The sequence below is a fragment of the Rattus norvegicus genome, chromosome 17 (genome assembly GCF_036323735.1).
Source record: "Rattus norvegicus strain BN/NHsdMcwi chromosome 17, GRCr8, whole genome shotgun sequence".
NCBI classification, from domain to species: Eukaryota; Metazoa; Chordata; class Mammalia; order Rodentia; family Muridae; genus Rattus; species Rattus norvegicus.
In genome coordinates, this window is record NC_086035.1 from 71521099 (window position 1) to 71538407 (window position 17309).

Consider the following 17309-nt stretch of genomic DNA (forward strand, 5'->3'; position numbering starts at 1 on the left):
CTATGTGTGTGCCTAGTGTCTGGGGAGGCCAGATCCTCTGGAACTAGAGTTAAACTCAGTTTCTAGCTATTATTCGGGTGCTGGGAATTAAACCCAGATCTTCTGGAAGAGTAGCCAGTGTTCTTAATCATTAAGCCAGCCCTTGGTCCTTTTTATTAATATTTTTATTAATTCTTTGAGATTTTATTTAATATATTTTGATATATACTCCTTACTCCTCAGATCCATCTTCTACTTCCTGTCCCTTCTGGAACTTCCTGTCCTTTTTTTTTTTTTTTTTTTAAAGTAACCCACCAAGTCCAGTTTGTGCTGGAGATACATAAACACACACACACACACACACACACACACACACACACAATTATGAGTGTGGCCACCCACTGGAGTGCCGTGGACATATTAGGACCACACTTTTGAAGAGAAAGGTCCCTCCTCCACAAGCTATCATCTGTCAGTAGCTTCTCAGCAAGTAATTGTCCTCCCATTTAATTGTTCTGTGACATTTCATCATATGTTAAAACTTGATTTTTTTTTTCTATTGCTAGGAATAAAAATTAAAGTCTTTACCATATTTGCCCACACTGGGCAAGCATTTTACTCCTGAATTACACGTTCATTGTCAGTAAACTTGACTTCTGGTTCTTCGTTTTATCTACCTAGGGAAATTCTACTGATCATTCGCTTGTTAAGGGTACCTGCGTATGAGTCACTTTATTACATGTTCTCTCCTTGAAGACGTTCAGGGTGCTGCTGTAATTTACAGTTCATTAATACTTTGGTTTAGAAACTCATCTTGATAATTTAGATTTCATTTGTCATATTTTCTATTATTCACTAGTTAACCATTCAGTGAAGTTTCATTAAAGATAATTGGTCTGACCGCGCGCGCGTGTGTGTGTGTGTGTGTGTGTGTGTGTGTGTGTGTGTGTATCCTTTGTGTGATGAAAACCTCAGAAAGATTCACAAGCACAGCTATTTTTTTTTTTTTTAAGTTTTAAAGTACAAATGGGTGATTAAAACCATTAATGGCTCTAAGATTTTTCTAAGAAGTGTAAATTTAATTTTGGTTACTGGAGAAAAAACACCCCTATTAGGCTACTTTTGAAGTAACCCTTCCTTTAAACACTGTTGCTCTTTGAAGACTTCTGATGATTCCTATGTTTTCATTCTAGGGAAAACTCAAGTTTGTGTCTGAGAATTACATAGGTAATTACCTACCCTAGGCCACCTTATGGCTATGACTGCCACGTGGATGCAGATACCTACAAAGTTTCTTGCAAAAGAAGTCATTTTTGTGCCTTCAAACTAAATCACTGTGAGTAAATTGTACCTAAAATATATTTCTTAATCTAATGTCCTAAGTTTCAGGTTTGTCTGAGGTAGGGATAAACTTCACCTCATAAGCAGTTCCATAGTGCTAATAATATTTATTTTCCTTCTTTCAGAATTACCTCTATGAGCTTTCAGGCAACACTGTTATTAAATGACCCAGACAGACCTGTCCTTATATAATTGTAGCTTTTCAGTACAAGGAACCTAAAAGATGGCAGCACCCACTTATAAAAGCACGTGAGTAATAATAAAATAATAAATGCATGCTTTGTTTATTGGGTTTGTTTTTCTTTCTCTAATAAAATACTCTTTTTGTTTCTTTCTAGACTTGAGCTCAATAAAAATGGTAAGAAATTAGTTCTTGAGGTTCTTGTTGTTGTTGTAGTAAATGTTTCACAATGTAATCAGCCTTTTGTCCTCATTTCTTAAAGCGCTGGTCTCTCCTTGGAAAGGGCAGTTAATTATTCAGGGTTGTGTGCTGTGTGATGTGACTCTTCGGTCTACTTACCGCACAGAGGCTCCCGGACAGCTGTGAGTATTACGTTGGCTGTCATCCTTGATACAGGTTTTGTTTTCCCATTGCTGGGTGCTCACTTCATCGTCTTCAATCACTTCAATCGTGGGATTGGTGTGAAATAGTGATTTTACTTGGCTTTATGCTAGCATGTCTCTGATCTAGTATGCAGAGTACAAGTACACAGATCACCTAAATTCTAATTCTTAAAGAGAAAATACTTACATTGCTGTAGTTGAGGTGGGGTTTACATTGCCCAGGTTGGCTTGGAACTTAAGGGCTCACTTCAGCCTCCTGATTAACTGGAGCCACTTGGATCTCTTACCATGCCTGCCTAGATTATTTTATATTAAAAGGTTGCTTTTTCTCTAAAACAAATCAGATTTGTTCAGAGAGCAAATAATACAGCAAATTATAGCCACTCAATTCTATTATTGACTCATTAAGATAAGATTTATAATATCTTATGTTCTAATAGTCACATGATTCCCTTATTTGAAAGAAATACTAAAAGTGGCTGTTAAATCTGTTTGTAATATGATGAATTATGATAGTGAAGTTTTGGTTTTTTTTTTTTCTCCTGAGGAACTGTGAGGGCCATCTTTAAGAAATCTTTTTGTTTGGTCTCTTCATATTTTTAGTAGTAGGTACTCCCTACTCCTAAAGCCTGGATGCACTTTAGTTGACATGTGGTAATTGGACTCTGTGAGTTCCTTTCCCTGTGGCTGCTTATAACAACAGAGCAGAGACAGGTAGTGTAGCTCATAGTTAGGAAAGTAAGAGTTTTGTGAGAAAATTTTAAAAGAAGAAGAGCTCTTTTTTGCCATACAGTGTAGTTACTAAACTAAATTAGGAAAAATGATCGCATATAGTATTCAAATTGATGATAAAACGGGTAAAATTTTGGTTATTTGCCCATTTTTCAGCATTTTCCTACAACTTGCATATTAATCATAAATTTTAAAAAGGCAGACTTTGCAGAAGAGACAACTGAAAATCTATTTTCTTAAGTTTTTTGTTTGCTTGGTTTTGGTCTTTCAGTTTTTTTGAGACAGGGTTTCTCTGTGTAGTCCTGGCTGTCTTGGAACTTGCTCTGCAGACCAGGGTGGCCTCTGCCTCCTGGTGTGCTGGAATTAAAGGCTAAATCACCATTACCCAGCTTTCTTTAAGTTTTTAAATGTGCTTTTAATTAAAATAGAATTATATCATATACCCTTCCTTACCTCTAGCCCCTCCCAGCTCTCTTCCCTCAAACTTCTTCCATATCCTCCTTAAAAGGATTAGCATCTTTTTCTTGATTATTTAGCTCCTTTTTCTTGATTATTATTGTTACTGGTGTATACACACATGTGCATGTGTGTGTGCATGAGTATATATGTGTTGTTTTTAAGCAAAATCTCAATCATTATATTTTTACTAATGAAAACTTGGAGCCACATGCTGGGGTGGAAGCCTGCTAGCTCAGAAAGGCTGATCAAAGTCCTCAGCCAATATCCCAGAAGGAATGCCCTCTCTCAGTCATCTCCAAAAACCTCCTTAAAACTCATTGTCTCGGGGCTGGGGATTTAGCTCAGTGGTAGAGCGCTTACCTAGGAAGCGCAAGGCCCTGGGTTCGGTCCCCAGGTCCGAAAAAAAGAACCAAAAAAAAACAAAAAACAAAAAACAAAAAAAACCTCATTGTCTCTTTCTTCTCCTCCTGTGCGTCTCTATCCATCCTCTCAATTCCCACTTACTCTCTTAGTAATCTTATGTTGACTTCCTGTCAACTGGTTGGTTGCTTCTCTTGACTTTATTTAATCTTGTTTATAATATTCAAGCAGAAAGCTCTTGGATTAAAAGTATGGTCTAAGGCTGAAGCACACCACAACTAAAAACTGGTTTTTCCAGTAAATAAAAGTCACAACCTCAGAGTTTACAATGTGACCTAATATCCTACAACATATATGCAACTTGCTCAATCTGTTTTTGTCAGTGGTTTCATGTTTTGGTTTTTGAGGATCTTAGCAAAAATTGGATAAGTTAATAGTAGTCTACAATTGTTAATTTCTTAATTTTTGGTAAGTTGTGTAAAGAAATGTTCTTTTGGGGGGAAACCCCAAGTATTTGGACATAAAAGGCATCAGATATGCCTCTCAGAAAAAGAAAGAAAGAAATCAAAGCACGCAGAGAGCAGCATAATAAAGTGTAGGGATGTTTCTGCTGTTTTTACAACTTTTACATAGTCTGAGACTATTTGAAAATAAATTATAAAGAAAAATTATTCTTGAGAGAAGATAGAATGAAGATTTGCATGTGACTCAATTTATGATGTGGCCCAATATTGCAGAAAATCTTAGTATAAGTTTTTTGAAATTTTTCAGTTTCAGAATACATAATTCTTTAATACAGCTAGGTATTTTGGCCATTCTAAAAATACATGTATTCAGAAAATGTAAACATGTTTTATACATCATCTGTGGATCATATGTGTGAGAATCTATATTGTTTATAAACACTATATAATATAAATATGCAATAAATTATTATAATTATAATCTATCCCAGAAATTAATGACTTGAAATAACTGCGTATATGTATGCTTTGTGTGTGGGTATGTAAGTGTGTGTGCAGGTGCCAATAGAGACCAAAGGAGGGAGTCATAAGCTCCCCCCTTGGGTGTGGGCACTAAGCTCGTGCTCTCAGTAGGGGCAGTACACACACTCTCCTAAGCAGTTATTTCTCCAGCCCTTTAAGTACTTTTTTCTGATGATATTTCTGTTTGTATTTGTGTCAGAAAGTGATAAGCTTATGTCGGTATTTATTACACTGCTTTATGGATTTTTGTTTTTTAGGCCCCAGGAACTAGATTTTAAGCATGTAATGAAAGTGTCTTCTCTAAAAGAAAGCCTACCAGAAGCTGCCTTTAGAAGACGGAATTACTTGGAGCAGAAAGGTCTGTCAGATGTAATGGCATACTACATATCCTGGGCTGTCTTCAGTTATTGTCCACTCTGTGGTCCATACATTCACAACAGTTTTTATTGTTTTGAATTTATGTACTGGTAAGTTCACAGCAAATATGAGGCCAGCATTTAGGAGGCAGAAGCAGGCGAATAGATTACTGAGTTCAAGACTAGCCTGGTCTACATTGAAAGTTCCAGGTCAACCAGGGCAACATTGTGAGACCCTTTCTCAAAACAAAAATAACAAAAATAAACAAAATATGAGAAAATTTTGGGTCCTGTAATTCATGAAACACTGATATTTTTGTCTAGCATTTATTTTGTTAATTTGTAGCAATGTAAGAGAATTTTTTTTGTTTTGTTTTGAGATAGGGTCTCTGCATAATTCTGCCTGCCTTGGAACTTACTCCAGGCTGGCCTCGAACTCACAGATATCTGCTTGCCTCTGTATCTCTTAAATGTTAGGATTAAAGTACATTTTTAAAAGGATTTAAAAACTAAATATTGTGAAAATTGTTTGTTCTGAGGCAAGGTGTGGTGGCATGTGGCTTCAATCCCAACTGTGAGGCAGACAGGTCTCTGTGAGTTCAAGGTCACTCTGGTCTATATAGCAAGTTCCAGGCCAGCCAAGAATACATAGTGAGACCCTCTGTGTACATATGTACGTACATACACAAGTACAATATGCACATGTCCTGAAGAGAGGGCAGTGGGAAATGATCAAAATGTGATACAATTGTGGAATTTTTAAAATTAACATTTAAAATGTTCTATATTTCTGATTCCCTCTACAGTCTGTTGTCAAGATTTATGCTTTGATTTATATGAAGTTGAATTGTCAAACAAACAAGGAGAAAACATAGATAAGCTAATGGAATATGTTAAAAATAAGGAATTGGTAAGAATCACTAATCTCAAGTATAATTATTAATTTTTTTCTTAAAGTAGGAAGTTGGTATTTAAGTGTTCACTGAGTAATTTAGCTTACCAGTAGGGTTTTCACTGCTAGTGTTAACTGGCATACTATTGTAACTGACGTTTTCATTTTCCCTACGTCTCAGCTTACCTTTGTGTCTCATTAGTCAGTTTATATTCCTGACTAAAAGAACAAGTTTCTTTTATTCTCAAAGTCTTTGTTTTCTTGATACATTGATAAGATATCTAGTGCATTTGCGTTAATCACGATACCACTTCTGAGATGCTTCTTCGAAAGCCACTTTAAAGCATTATCCAGGGTTTTATTCAAGTTGTTTCTTCCTTTTCATAATAGAAGAAATAAGACTTAGGAACAGCTACTGGTTTATAGAATCCTGTTGGGGCTGGAGAGATAGCTCAGTGGTTAAGAGCACTGTCTGCTCCTTTAGAGGTCCTGAGATCAAATCCCAGCAACCACATGGTGCTCATAACTATCTATAATAGGATCCAGTGTCCTCTTATGGCGTGTCTGGAGACAGCTACAGTGTGCATTATATACATAGAATAAATAAATAATAAAATAATTTTTTAAACAAAGGAACACAAGCTGTCATGTTAGCCAGGGTTCTTTGTGTGATGATAGATGCTTCACTCAGAGTTGAGCTACCTTTTTTGATAATTTCTGAATATTACAAAGGAAATGATACAAATATTGGCAGTAATGAAGCAAGTCAGCTCTTGTCTGTTCCTACAATAGATAAGACATAAGTAAAGTGAAATAAACCAGGCATGCGTGTGTGTGTTTTGGGACAGTGACCTGTCTTAATGGTAGTGTGAATTAAAATACTCTGAGTTGCAAATAATACTAATCTAAGATGGCCTTCGTCAGTGAGAGATTTATAACTTACTTCTCAGTCTGGATAGTAAGGCCAGATTTAAATGCTGTTCAGGACACTTTCTTCCAGCTTTGCCCTTTTCTGTGTGATAGTTTGCCCTATGACTTCCGGTCAGGGGCACGTGCTTCCTTTCCACATGGGTGGAAAGAGACAGCCCGTCCTGACTATCACTTTAGTTTCATTAGAACAGTCTATATAATATGCAGAGCCCTCAGTAGCTGCAAATGGTGCGGGTGGCACTGATAAGTGGAGACCTTTATGAAAGCCCACCTTTCAAAAATGAGTCCTGTTCAGTCTACGGTAGTTCTCCCAGGAGTAATGAGATTGAACTATCCTCTTTCATTTAATTTGTTTAATTATTCATTTAATTATTTAACTTTTATTTTTATGTTTCAGGCACTCATCAAATGCTTAGAAGATAGGGGCTTTTTCATTTTACTTACGTCATCAGCCTTAATTCCAGAACCAGGTAAGGACAAGCTTTCTGGGGAGAAAATTTTAATGTTTTTATTTTTGTTTCATAAGATCAACAACCTACATTTCTTTTGTCCTGATTCTTACTCTTACAGACTTTGGAGATGAGCAGCTGGGTCTACATGCTTTGCATTTATTCCAGGCACCTCAGGCAGCAGGTGAGGTTCCAGTGGTTCCCAGTCCACTCATCCTGCTGGGTTAGGTGCTTCCCAGTCCTCCTCTTACTCCATGACTTAGTAGCACAGAGCACTTGTTACCCGTGTTTTTCCCTAAGCAACTGTCTGTGCAAGTGGCCTCTAAGCTTCAGACCTGTGTCTCCACATACAGATCTAGCATAGTATCTAAACTTCTAAAATTCAGCATATCCAAAATTGAATCCATTAGGGCATACTTTTCCCACAGTCTGTCAAAAAGCTATGACTCAGAATTTCCATGGCTATTCTTGCTATGTAGACTATAGATCTTTCTTCCCAACATGGTATTGACCCTGAGGACAAACATGTGGCTCTTAGACAAAAATATTAATCATACATTAGTGACTTTTCTATTGCTGTGGTAAAACACCATAACAAAGGAACATTCAAAAAGAAGGGTTTATTTGAGCTTACGGCCCCAGAGAGCTAGGATCTATGATGGAATGGGGGCAGCAGGCATGGGGCTCGAACTGCAAGCCAAGAGAACACTAGCACAGGGTTTGTGAAACCTCAAAGTTTGCCCACAACAACATACTTCATCCATCCAGGCCACACCCTCAAACCTCCTATACAACTGCTATCAATTGGGGACCAACAGTGAAACATCTGAGCCTATGAAGGACATTCTAATTCAGACTACCGCAAGTCAAATCATATAGTGCCTAAACAGCCATACAGTAACACGGTGTGTGTGATGTTGCAATTAAAATACTTGTGGGATGCGGTTAACTCAGTTGGTAAGAGTGCTAGTCTCATAAGCATAAAGCTCTGGATTTAATCCTGAGGACCACATCACCTGGGATTGTAGCTGTGGCCACCACATCTGGGTATGCTTGATATACAGATATGTTAGTGTGCTGGACTTGGTTTTTGGTTTCTGATGCTGGGATTCTGAGTATGCTGTTTACCACTGGGCTTCATCCCCAGCATCTATCTTGGCTGCATTGTATATATCCTCAGAGCATATGTATGCCAGACATCTGAAAAAAATAAGCGCTGAACAAATAAATTTATAACAAAGCAATTTTTGTTTATTCTGTGTGTGTTTACAGATAATGCTAAAATTAATATTTCTTTAAACTTATAGCCAGTACAAAAAAGTTTTAAAGTTGATGTTTTAAAAGATTTATTTTACTTTATGTATGAGTATGCTACCTTCGTGAATGTATGTATGTATGTATGTATGTATGTATGTATGTATGTATGTATGTATGTACCACATGCATGCAGTGACCCTGAAGGCCAGAAGAAGATGTTGGGTCCCCAGGAACAGGAGTTTTGGGTAGTTTTGAACTTCTTTGGGTACTGGGACCTGAACTCAGATCCTCTGGTCTGCTTTTAACTCATGAGACATCTCTACAGCCCCTTAGAATTGATTTTTAAAAATATATGTATATTCTGGTGATCAAAGAAGAGAACAGTACTTTTTGATATTTTGGAACAAATAAAACAACCAGTTATACAAACAGATTGACAAAGGATGTTCACATTTATTGTGTTTTGTATTTTTCCAAGGATAATTCATTTAGCAATTCTTAAAGTATTGTTTATAACTATTTCAAAGATGAGGAAACAGACCACTTTGTACAAAATTAATCTGATTCATCCAGGGCTGGTTCTCAACTACCATACCATGCTACTTTATTTTTTGTTAGATTTCTTTTTTATTTTAGAGCTGCAGAAATGGTTCGGTGCTGCTCTTCTAGAAGATCCAAGTTTGGTTCCCAGAGCCCACATTAGGTGGCTCAGCCCATAACTCTTATCTCCAGAGGGGTTCAATACCAGCTCTTGCACATATGTGTATAATCATTCAATAAAAAGTACAAAGATCTTAAAAGCTTTATTTATGGTTATTTATGTTGTTATCTCCTCCTGGTTTCTTTCTTTTCTGCCCGGATTGGATACAGGGCCTCATCGTACTTCTTTTTTCTTTTCTTTTTTTTTGGAGCTGGGGACCGAACCCAGGGCCTTGCGCTTGCTAGGCAAGCGCTCTACCACTGAGCTAAATCCCCAGCCCCCTCATCATGCTTCTTAAACTCTATCTGTTCTAGAGAGTGACACCCCAGCCTTCAGCTCTCCTCTTGGGGTCGGCAAAGAACCATTGCTATACCCAGGAAGACCACAGGTGCTGTGCAAATGAATAAAAACAGTGTGGGCTTACTTTTTCATACCTTTCGCCTTGAGACAGTTTCATTCTTCTGTTTTTCTTGTTCCCCAGCCAGACAGGGTTTCTCTGTATAGTCCTGGCTCTCCTGGAACTCACTCTGTATAGACTAGCCTGGCCCAGAACTCACAAAGATTTTCCTGCCTCTGCTTCCTGGGTGCTAGGATTAAAGGTGTGCACCACCACTGCCCAGAGGAAGCGGTAACCCTAACCTAGCCCTAACCGAGTTCCAGGTGCACTTCCACAGCTTAGGTAAGCCACCTGTCTGGGGACCAGCCCCTTTCATACATACAGACTTACCTATATTTCCTTTTCCTTTTTGTACTTTGAATGATGAGCTGTGAAGAAATAAACTTTGTTTTAATACTTTTTGCTTTGTTTAATACATTTGCTTTTTTATTATTTGCCCCATTTGCCTTTTCCAGTATTTGCTACAGCATTATTGTATTTAACTAGGACTAATTTCTAGTATTTCACAGTTCTGGAGATAATTTTTAAAATATGTCATAATTCCTATTTCCATTTGTTTCTGTAGGTTTATATTACTGATAACTGAAATGTTCTAGAATCTTGTTCATAAAGAACTAACATTTTACTTTTTCTCATTTGTAAGATTACTTGTTTGATTTAAAAACAAAAAAGCAAAATGAATCAAAGAATAAGGGGAATGAGGTAAAATACAGATTACATAGGAGGAAACAGTCTGCCTGTTGTCAGGGCATTGCTGCGACCGTCAGTGTCCACCGGGCTCTGTCTCAGCCCCTTGTGAGGTGGAGCTGGAGGCAGGGTTGTTTACTCTTGGAACAGTTATTTGCATATCAAATCTTTTTCTGTGTGTGTGATATAAATGCACAGAGATGTTCTTTATATCCATAAAACTCTTACTAGTTGCCCTTTATGTTTTCATCTAAATACAATAATGTATTTAGCCTGGTAATACATTTGATGTCTGTAGCATTTTTTCCCTGTGTGTCTTGATTGAATTTTTGATGTATGTGTGTATATATTTTAGGATCAAAGGACTTGAAAGTTGAAGATGGCATCTCTTTAAAAGTGATACCTATTTTACCTGCCCTTAGTTATGCACTTCTAGAAGCAAAGAAGTCACTTTCTGAAGAAGCAATCCCTCCAAACATCTTAGTAAAACATAGTTTTCAAGACCTGTACAAGGTGGACAAAAGCCTTTCCTTGATGGCTCCTCCTCAGGATGGACTGAAAGATGCTGCACCCACTGGGGGACTGCCCCACGCTTTTGACTTGGCTCCCGCACTTGAAACGTGCCCTTCGGAGTCCTTGGCTCAGTTGAAGTGTTATTTTTCAGACCCTGCTGGGTATACTCTGGATCTGTCTGCTGCTTTGGATTTGTTGCCAGAGCATCCTCAGTTCCCTTGTATTTCAGACGGGGTTTGTGATGCTGGATTTTCATTAGTTATGACACCAGATCCTGAATTTCTTGACTCAGAGATGGAAATAAGAAAAGAAACTGAAACAGCAGAGAAGCCTGGGAGAACGTTGAAAGTGAAGAAGAAAGGTGTGACTCCATCGACTCCATCTTCAAATCAGAGAGTTCAGCCAAAGAGGAAGGCTAGCACGTCAGTTATCACACTGCCAAGTAAGCGCGTGAGCCTGGGCCGCCCCACTTCTAAAAGAACTGCACCCAGAACAGACAGGTCGTGCAACCCAACGCTAAAGCTGGCTAAAGGGCAGTTTCCTCAGAGAAAAAGAGGTAAGAATAGTAAATGTGATTATTAACATCACAACTTCACCTCTAACCCTGTTGACTGTATCCATGTGAACTAGAGCTTAGCAGAGAGGGTTAGAAGTTTGTTAGAAATGCCACTTTTTTTTCCCTGAGTGATTTGTACGTATATGAAAACTAGAAAACCAGTGATCTTGATAAAAGCTGGAAACCAAAAGAGAAAAATCTTAAAAGCCTGCCTGTTGGAAGTTAACATTTCTCTAGTAAAGATGGCTCTCACATATTAGAAAGATGACTGTCTGATTTGCTCTGACAGGTGGTAGGAAAAGGGGATCTTCTGAAAACCGATATTGAAATGGTTCAGGACCCAAGTTCTAGTCCTTTGTGTTAATGGGTTTTTGTTTGGTTTTGGGTTTGGTTGTTTTTGTCTTTTTAAGACAAGGTTTGGCTGTCCTGAACTCTCTGTAGACCAGGCAGGCCCCAAAACAGGCTGCCCCTGCCTCTTGTGCTCTGGGATTTAGGCATTGGCCATCATGCCCAGCTTGTGCTAACAGCTTTTAAAGGATCACCCAAATTTTATAACTATCCTACTAAAATGGAGTATGTTGTGGCCTAGAAACAAACTGGAAGGACTTCATGGTACCCCTTAAAATTGAGAATCAATTTTTAAAGTTATTTAGGTTTCTTATTTAGTTGGGAGTGGTGCCCACAGAAACCAGAAGATAACATCAAAAACTGAACACTTCCCACTGCTACCCCCAACCCCGAGATGGGGTTGAAAGTCATTTTGAGTTACCTGTTACCCAGGTGCTGGGAGTCTAGCACTGGTCCTCCAGAGTAGCAGTATACGGTCTTAACTACTAAGCCAACGCTCCATCTTCACCATTTATTAACAGATAAACTTCAGTCAGTATGGCCAACTGTATGACTTATGTGGTATCATCTCAAGTTATGTTTATTATATTTTCTCCAAAAGTAGGGAACTATCCTATTTTTTATGGGAACTCCTAAGCAAAGGGTCAATACACTATATATACCTAAGGTTCCCATTCATACATACATATATCATCTCTTGGCTCTGGCACTCTAGATAAGAAGAGGTGGAAAACTAAGGCAGGGATTATATGACCAGAAAGTACATACTCATTCTTGATGGAAAATGTTAGCCAATCTTTGGTTTTCTGTTTTTAATTTGGAACTGTTAATGCCTAAAAAGAAGCATATAGAATATACTGCTCACCAAGATCTGAGTGTTAAGTTGGACCCTGTGATTAACTACTAGTCATTTCCCTGCCTTGTGCTTTACTTTTGAAATCTCTTAGTGGTACCCCAGAACACCCTAATCTATTTCCTATTAGTAGTTAACACACACACACACACACACACACATACACCCAAAGAAAATAAAGGAAAGGGTTATGCTGATAAGTTTCTGGGCCATCCATACACATAGACTTAAACTGTCTTGTTTTTTCTGCATAAGGTGCAGAAGTGCTGACTGCACAAATTGTACAGAAAACCAGACTAGAGAGAAAAAAGCAAGATGTTTCTGTATCTAAAGATGGTCCAGTGCCTGCAAATGCCAAAAGAGCAAAGAAGCAAGAGAAATCTCCAGGAAGAGTTGCATCACGGCCTAAGCCACCCGTTAAAAAATCTCCACAAAAACGGAAGGTAAATGTAGCAAGAGGCCGTCGGAATACCAAAGTCAGAAAGCAGCTCCAACCTGGTAAGAAACCCTCTTGGAATATATAATAGCAATCGAAATAGATTAATAACTTTGGTCTATAATGCAAATAATTTGGTTTCTTTTTTTATATAAGTTTTAGATTTATACATATAAGACGTATAAGTGCTTTACCTGCACGTGTGTCTATGTACCATGTGCACGTATTGCTTGTGAGGGCCAGAAGAAGGGGTCTGATCTCCCAGAACTAGAGATAGGGATGTGTGTGAGCCTCATCATGTGGGCCCCAGAACTAGAGATAGGGATGTGTGTGAGCCTCATCATGTGGGCCCTAGAGACTGAGCTCAGATCCTCTGCCAGAGCAACAAGTGCTTTGAGCCACTGAGCCATACCGAGCCCTGTCTCACTGTACTACTTAAGACGTAGAAAAGTAAATAACATTGAATTGCTGCCTTTTACACCAGTACATTATTCTAGATTGTTGACAGTTTTGACCAAACTACATATAATTCTCTTTAAGTAATATAGAAACTTAGGATTTATGCAGTAAATTGTAAAGCCTGAACATGAATTTTCTAAGTTAAAGTATAAACATCTGTATTTATGACCAAATATGCTGCAAGTAGTATCTGCAGTGTTTTGTTTTGTTTTTTAAAGATTTATTTTATTCATATAACTGCACTGCAGCTGTCTTCAGACTCACCAGAAGGGGGCATCAGATCCCATTACAGATGGTTGTGAGCCACCATGTGGCTGCTGGGATTTGAACTCAGGACCTCTGGAAGAACAGTCAATGCTCTTCACCTCTGAGCCATCTCTCCAGCCCCTGTGCTAGTGTTTTATAATCAGTTAGAAAAGACTGTAAGGGGTCTGAAAATAAATATAAGCAGTAATCCAAACTATTTCTTTAACAAATGGAATTTTAAGGTAAAGGTAAACTTATGTACTTTATGTTTGATAAACTTATGTACATAAGCTAAAAGCTGACTGTATTAGTCCCGTATTTCCACCTGCTAGAAATTACTTCTTTATCAGAAAGTACAGTTGTCACCTCGGGCTTAACCTTGATACAACTGAACATACAACATCCTACCCTTAGTAATATTTCTTTCCTTAATTTTACTTTTCTTTATGTAATGTGTTTCTTCTTCCAAGTTGCAAAGTCTGTTGATTTTCTAGTGAGAGAGAGAGAGCGCGCGAGTGCGTGCGCATGCACAAGCCTGCCACAGAACCCTTGTAGAGGTCAGAGTAGTCAGACAGTAGTCAGTTCTCCCCACGGTGTGGGTTTCTGGTAAACACAGTTTGTTAGCCAAGCACCTTTACACTACTGAGCCATCTTGACCGCTCCCAAGTCTTTCCAGTACACCTCATTTTTGATACTGAATCCTGTTAGTATGTCCTGTTTTAACAAGAAGATTTGATTCTCTCATCTGTATACATTATATATAATTTTCTGTTTTACTCCCCCGATCCTACTTCCTCATCACCTATTACTACATGTGTGTGTGTGTGCATGGGTTATTTATTATTTTGTGGGTGGGAGGTTTGAAACAAGGTTTTTTCATGTAGTCCTGGCTATCCTGGAACTCACTCTATAGACCAGCTGCTGCTGAACTCAGAGACCCTTCTGCCCCTGCCTTCTGAGTGCTGGGATTAAAGGTGGACGCCACCACCACTGGACTTTTTTTTTTTTTAAAGATTTATTTATTTATAAGTACACTGTAGCTGTCTTCAGACACACCAGGAGAGGGCATCAGATCCCATTACAGATGGTTGTGAGCCACCATGTGGTTGCTGGGATTTGAACTCAGGACCTCTGGAAGAGCAGTCAGTGCTCCTAACCGCTGAGCCATCTCTCCAGCCCACCACTGGACTTTTTTACAGATGAAATTCAGCACAGAACTTCTGTTGGAGTGGCACAGTTAGAGATGAACTTTAGTATTTCTAAGTTCTTTTAATGTTTTATGATTGAAATTTTAAAAAATGCTTATCCTGAGCCAAAAGTTAAGACAACAAAGCCAAATGCTTATCTGTCGTTCTAAAAATGCACAGAAATGCAAATTTGATTCCCTTCCTTTTTTCAGAAGGGAATTTATGATGTAGTCTTATCCTGTGGGTTCTAGTTGTTTGGTTAGTTGCTTCCTAGCTGAAAATAAGTTTTTTGACTGCAGTTCTTCCTGGTTTTGTCCAGTGGAGTTCTCTCTTTGTAAACATTTTCTTATGCTTTGATCTGTGGGATGATGTCACAGGTGAGGCAGGTACAAGTTAGAATGAGGCCTGTCATTGGACAAGAAGGAAGGATGGACAGGAGAAAAGTTTGAAGGAAGAGGAGGAGATGGGAGAGTAGCCAGCTGAGAGAGAGAATATGGAAGCTGGCGTTAAGACTCCACGCTGTACCTTTACAGGTTGTTATGACTGTTCTTAAGAGATGGATGTGTGCAGGGCTTTGTATGTTTAAGTGGACAGTTATATCTTATCAATTGGGTCAAAGGTTATTGTGTTGTGTGTTCTTTCATGTAGCGATTTAAATGTAAGAAAGTGTACGGTGCTGGTCTGGGCTGCCATGGAATTGGGATGTGTGTTTCTGGCATGGAAAGCTGCCTGGGGAACTGGATGGGTAGAGAGATTGCAGACGGCTCAGAGAGAGGCCTTCAGCAGTGTGATATGGGATGGAGCAGAGCGGGTGAGACGCTTTGCTGGCTGAGACTTAGGATGTCTAGCAGATATGTTGGGGCACTGCGGTGCTGGATCTAAAGTGGGTAAAAGACAGCGTTTTTATTTTTTATATTTTTACAGCAACATTGATCCTCAGAAATCTAATTCTTCTGTTCATAATAATATAGAATTTAATTCACACTCTTCTAATCGTTTGATAACTGAGTTTATAAACAGAATACATACTTACTGGCTTTTAAATACTCTTTTATTCCTCCATTTTGCGATCACTTGTTCTAATCTGGTTTTTTTTTTTTCTTAATATTTGAAATATCAAGTGTTTAGGAGGCCAGGTAAGCCTGGCATGATGGTTCATGCCTTTAATCCCAACATTCTGGAGGCAGAGGCAAATAGACCTGTGAGTTCAAGGCCAGCCTAGTCTACAGAACAAGTTCTAAGATAGCCAGGGCTACATGGAAAAAAAAAAAAACTGCTCAAAAAAATAAAAACCAGGTGAAACATAACTAGACTGAGTCAAATTCTGATCTATAGTATTTTAACTTTTGTCTGTCCAAATAAAATAAATGCTGAAGCCAGGTTTTTTTCTTTGACTATTCATTTTTTGTCCTTTTAAAAAGTCTGTGATACAGTTTCTTTCTTCCTGAATTATCACTTGGCAGTATTCTTATCTGTGCCTTAAATGTAGATTATCATTATTGTATTCTTAAATTTTTTATGTATTTGTTTTGCCTACATATATATCTGTGTATCATGTGCATGTCTGGTACTCAGTGGGGACAGAAAGGGCATCAGATCTCCTGGAACTGGCGTTACATACAGTTGTGAGCTGCATTGTGGGTGCTGAGAATTGAACTCAGATCCTCTAGGAAGAGCAGACAAGCTCTTAACCTTTGAACCATCTTTCTCATCGCCATTGTTACACTTTTAATTGATTGAGAACCTATAACAAATCAATAATTGTTTTAAATAGTACATTCTTACACTACTTTTCTTATCAATAGTCATTATCTTACTAGCCATAACCTACAGGTAATGAATGAGTATATGGAAACTACAATGTTAACAGAAGCAGACCAAACCAGTGTGAGTTAAGTGCATTAGGTCATAAAATAAATTCAATCTCCAATGTATCTCGAGAGCCATCAAGAAAATTCTCTGCTGTGGACCCTTTTCTGCCCTAGCTCTCTTAGGTTTTCTACTTTATTTATTTTTTTCTTCTTTTTTCTTTTTTTTCAGAGCTGGGGACCGAACCCAGGGCCTTGCATTTGCTAGGCAAGCGCTCTACCACTGAGCTAAATCCCCAACCCCAGGTTTTCTATTTTAAACAACTAAGCTGTGTTCGATTAATTTTTCCTCCAACACTCTTAACATTCCAAATGCTACATGATAGGCCAGAGATGTTTCTCTCCTTAAGTGTACTAATTAATTAAATGTATAAACTGGGGTTGGGGATTTAGCTCAGTGATAGAGCGCTTGCCTAGGAAGCGCAAGGCCCTGGGTTCGGTCCCCAGCTCCGAAAAAAAAGAACCAAAAAAAAAAAAATGTATAAACTGCCCTTCTGTAGGCAAGTTGTTGATTCATTTCATACCTCCTGTGATTGATGATAAAGACTTCATTTGGCTTTTCTCTTCATCCATTTGTCTGTAAAGGGAATTCTTATGTCGTATAGTTGTAAACTTTATTTTTTATAATAACAGCATTTAAGAAAGATTAGTCTAGGGCTGGAGAGATGGCTCAGCGGTTAAGAGCACCCAACTGCTCTTCCAGAGGTCATGAGTTCAATTCCCAGCAACCACATGGTGGCTCACCTCCATCTGT

General features: G+C 38.4%; 1 protein-coding gene across 7 annotated transcripts in view; it reads left to right on the forward strand.

Annotated features, from left to right (window-relative positions):
* Positions 1–17309, forward strand: part of Tasor2 (transcription activation suppressor family member 2) — a 55223-nt gene that overhangs the window by 16443 nt on the left and 21471 nt on the right. For all 7 annotated transcript variants that reach the window (XM_006254223.5, XM_039096362.2, XM_039096361.2 and 4 more), the window contains 10 exon segments: positions 1173–1315; positions 1446–1569; positions 1659–1678; positions 1764–1863; positions 4679–4779; positions 5584–5687; positions 6997–7069; positions 7170–7232; positions 10445–11158; positions 12615–12857. In XM_006254223.5, the coding sequence (XP_006254285.1) occupies positions 1544–1569; positions 1659–1678; positions 1764–1863; positions 4679–4779; positions 5584–5687; positions 6997–7069; positions 7170–7232; positions 10445–11158; positions 12615–12857 (1444 nt within the window). In that variant the 5' untranslated portion in view covers positions 1173–1315; positions 1446–1543.